The sequence below is a fragment of the Protomyctophum parallelum genome (genome assembly GCF_964188405.1).
Source record: "Protomyctophum parallelum genome assembly, chromosome: 21".
Taxonomy (NCBI): domain Eukaryota; kingdom Metazoa; phylum Chordata; class Actinopteri; order Myctophiformes; family Myctophidae; genus Protomyctophum; species Protomyctophum parallelum.
Window position 1 is genome coordinate 35,382,061 of NC_139713.1, and position 4,328 is coordinate 35,386,388.

A 4,328-nucleotide genomic window follows, 5' to 3' on the forward strand; every position below is an offset into this window, starting at 1 on the left:
AACATTTTTCAGAAAAGCACCCAAATTATAGATTACTTTTTGTTTTTCAGATTTTAGTAATGCAATTAGTTTAAACATAGAAGGGTAGGTAAAGAAATAAAGTGGCAGGTATTTTTGCCTGAAATTCATAAGTCAGTATTCTTACATTCCAACAAAACATGATACTCATCTCCAATTCTGGCTTCATTACATAGGTTACAAATCCTCTGATTTCTTTCCAATCCTTCCAATACCTCTCAAGTGGTACTCTCTTAACTTAAGTCTCATTGATACAGTACTTAGTCATATGATGGTGACAAACACAGAACAAATCAAATCTACAATAGATTGGCTATATTGGCGCTCGACACCATTATATGACAAAGCATAAATACAGCATTAGATATAGGCTATACTTTGTTGCGATGGGGAGTTCTATACATCCTCAACAGATTAGCTCATTGATCCATTCCAATATATATACCAATATGTTTTTCAATCCAGAACTTATTGAAATGTTTATTCTCATTTGAAATCATGCATATAGCACAACCTCAACCGATATCTTTAATATTGAATAAGAGGTTAACACCATGCTGCTGCATTCCCTCCGTGGCCTTAAACAGTCTGACTGGGCAAATGTTTAGAACCTCCTTTTCAAAACAAGGAAACGTATGTTTTCATTTATTTTATGTTTATTCAGAACATATCACTTACAGTAACATGAAACAACTTTTTGCAATTCCCCAACCTTTTTATAAACTTCTGCACTGTATTTCTAGAGAGCAGCTCAGAGTTGCAGCAGCTTAGAGTTGCAGCTGCATTTCTTAACGGGGATGCACACCACTGGCATAGATACTAGAGCCAAGCAAAAATAATTTGTTAATAGCAAAATAAAGTACAAATCTGATAGAAAGCACATGGTTTGTGAACATTGTTTTCAGTAGAACATATACATCTGACTACTGTCGGTTTCCCATATTCTATGAAGGATCTTTAGAATGTGTTTTGGACATGGTTAGCCCTGTGTGATGGCCATATGGCTATATAGCAGTGGTTTTCAACCCTTTTCATATCAAGGTCCATTATTTATTCGACATTTGAGCCACAGACCACCATTTGTTGAGATTTAGCCTCGATTTAACCTCAACATTTTGTTATCGTTGGATAAGATGTTGCCCACAATTCCATGCTGTATTGATGTGGTACCATAGGAGAAATAACAGGCAAACCTAAATCAAAATAACAATTATGCTACATTCTCTAATTGTATGGACTTTTGTAAATTAAGTAATGCAGATGTTTAACAATAATTGAACTCTTGTGTAAAATGTGATTTTACGCTCTCAAGAGTTAAAGATCTACAAGGGTCTATTTGGTTACCAACTCTCCATCATTTAGCTGGGGACCACCTGGGACCCCCTCAAAGACCACTGGTTGAAACCACTGCTATGTTCAACCACACAAACCCTATATTGAAAGTGTCCCCAAGGGATCCTCCTTTTCCTCCTGTACACTAACTAATGTGAGTTTATAGATATTTTCGCAGAATATTTCGCTCCAGAATAGCATTGAGAAAATGCAGCAGGGTGGTAAATGTATCAATGTTAAAGCTACATTGTGTGTGAGACACATGATTATAAAGGATAGGAATATAAAACACAAATAAAGAAAAGCCCAAACCAATCCTTTAGAATAGTGGGATCATATTATAACTTCCAGATTAGGTACCTTAAACCTTGCTCACAAAGCTCTCGAGGATACACCAGTGTTTTGTATTTTTGACCATGGCTCCACACATGGTTTCAAAACATGCACGCTAATGCACAAAGTGATCCTCCAAGTTTGACAACGCTTAAGTACTATTGAATACTGCAACATTAGTCCTTTTAGGCTTTATACAGTATTGTTTCATAGCTTTTTAGTAACCACAGTTTAACGATGATGGATTATCTCAGTGGACCGATGGAATACCACTGTCTGGCGGTGTCCTTTAAGTCCTTGTGTTCATAATTTAGAACCAGATCCAATTGATCATTTCTACATATGCCCATAAGCTTTCAATTACATATAGGGATTTATTATTATTATTATTTGTTTAATTAGTTAATGTGTAGGCTACTTATTTCAACCTGAACATTGTTAGTAAAGCTAATATGGAAATACATGTAGATTATATCCAGTAAAGTTTTTCTTTCCATAACTTTGGTTTAATTAGGAGGAGCTTCCTGTACATTGGTTGGTGTAGGCCTATACATAGATAGGCCTATGACCCTTTCCACTTGTTCTTACTTTTTTTTTTGCTTTGTTTCAACTTTGCTTTGAAAAAAGAAAAGAAAACAGCTATTTTCTGATATACGGTAACATAATGGCACAATGAATGACAATGAGAATTTAATTTACTCTACATATACTAAGATCATTTGCAGTTTTTCTTGACATAGCCTTCTTATTTTATCGGAACACAGGGATAAAAACATTTCAAAGAAACAAAATACACTTTCAAAAAGCAGTACAAAAGTTTGTTTGTTCTTTTAACATATTAAAATATACTTCAATCATTTATAAGTTAATAGTAATACTATGCTACATTTACACTGAACTGATTCAGTCGTGAAAGTGCATGTCAGCGAGGGTTGAGCCATTTTGTAGCAGCAGGTGTGTCTGTGTTCATCTCTGTATCCTGACTTTCTCCTGAGCCCAGCTCACCTCCTCCTGCAAAGGCAAATGAAGAAATACATCTAATCACATTTACATTTTGTACACACGCATGCATCATGAAAAAGTTGTTATAGGCCTACGACCTGAAATGGCTGCTATAGCCAGGCTAATCATGTACAGTATAAGGATTAAAGCTTATAGCCTATTTCAGAATGTATCCCTGTATGGCTGTATCTATTCCCCCCACAATAACTTGGACAGTAGCTCAATATTATACCTTCATGGGATTGAGTCTTGAGCTTGCTTGCAATTTTGGAGAAGAATTTAAAGGTGAGACAAGCCCCAGTCTCCCTGTCACAGATGCCTCCTTTGCAGCTGCATGTCTTGCGGCACTCAATCCCATAGGTTCCATACATGCAATCTGTGGAAAAACACATCATATATATATGGGCTACACGACCTCCAGGGCTTCCATATCCTCTATCAGAGTTGATAAAAACGGCAAGAGCTGATATCTTTGGATTATAGCCTATTGGAATAGTCTACTGTTAAAAAAACACAGGCTAAATATAGGCTTAAAACAATTTATGCACTTGAGACTATAGGCTATACAATTGAATTAGCTATGCTACTGCAGTCAGGAACAGGCTGTCCAAGTGCAATTGTTGTTTTAAGCCTTTTTTGGCTGCCTATATAAAATAATAAGGCAGCCCAGATAAAAGGAAAGTGTAATTCAAGCCTAATGTAAAAATGTGACAAAGGCCTAAGCATACTAGGTTTAGGCTAATGTCACATTCAACGGATTTTTGGTATCCGAATTGACCTACACAAACCGCTTATCATATTCATAGGCCTACAATATTTACAAAAACAAAGCAAATCAAGTAGCCTGCTGAATTTATCAGGCATGTTATATAGCACATAAAGCAAACACGTTCATCTGGTGTGCAGCAGCAGGTGCGCCAGACCAGTCAGTGTGTGAATATAGCCTACCTTTGCAAATTCCATATTCATCTCCATAATCATCCTCATCCTTGTAGAACTCGCAGAATAACCCCGGTCCACACTTCACCCCGTGCATCCCCGACACTGTGCGGTAGCAGTGTTCCCCCCTGCCCGCTGCACAGACCTGACAACAGCCGCAGTCATCCAGGACAGTCCGTCTGCAGCGCTGCGTGCCACCGCACAGCTCAACGTTACATCGCTCCGGGCAGTTCACTGCGTACTTGACATTCGCGCCCCAAGCCTTGACATCTTGGACTATTATTGTAGACAACACTGTGAGAAGAAGAAAAGACATCGTGGATGTGCGGGGGGGAGGAGGGTCGCTTTGTTTCTCCAGTCTTTTCGGCTGAATCGATGTGGGCAAGTGATTTGTCCCGGACAGAGAAGCGACCACCTCTGGCGTCTTGAATGGAGTGACCTATGGCTCCTCGGGTTGCAGAGTTATCAGCATTGAACAACTTTGTTTTGCACATGGTTTTGCCCTCGTCAATTTCCTCAATCCGGTGTTGTCATCCTTTTTTACCACTGCCCCTTTTTAGAAATCCGGTATGGAAGTGGGATTAACACACTGAACTGAACTGCCATCCAGGAATTGAAATTAATGTGACCTGAAAGATGTCAGGTTAGTTATTATCTGCTCAGATTACTAAATGTTTTCGACCATCATGTCTGCATCTGCCTGT

The 4,328-nt window shown here is 38.4% G+C and overlaps 1 protein-coding gene across 1 annotated transcript; it reads right to left on the minus strand.

The window, feature by feature from the left end:
- Nucleotides 1-243: 243 nt before the first annotated feature.
- Nucleotides 244-4,057, minus strand: esm1 (endothelial cell-specific molecule 1). The gene is made up of 3 exons (XM_083793587.1): nt 3,634-4,057; nt 2,918-3,061; nt 244-2,694 (listed from the first exon to the last, which is right to left on the minus strand). The coding sequence occupies exons 1-3, from the start codon at nt 3,938-3,940 to the stop codon at nt 2,606-2,608; spliced, it is 540 nt and encodes a 179-aa protein (XP_083649713.1). The 5' UTR covers nt 3,941-4,057; the 3' UTR covers nt 244-2,605.
- Between the last annotated feature and the right edge of the window lie 271 nt (nt 4,058-4,328).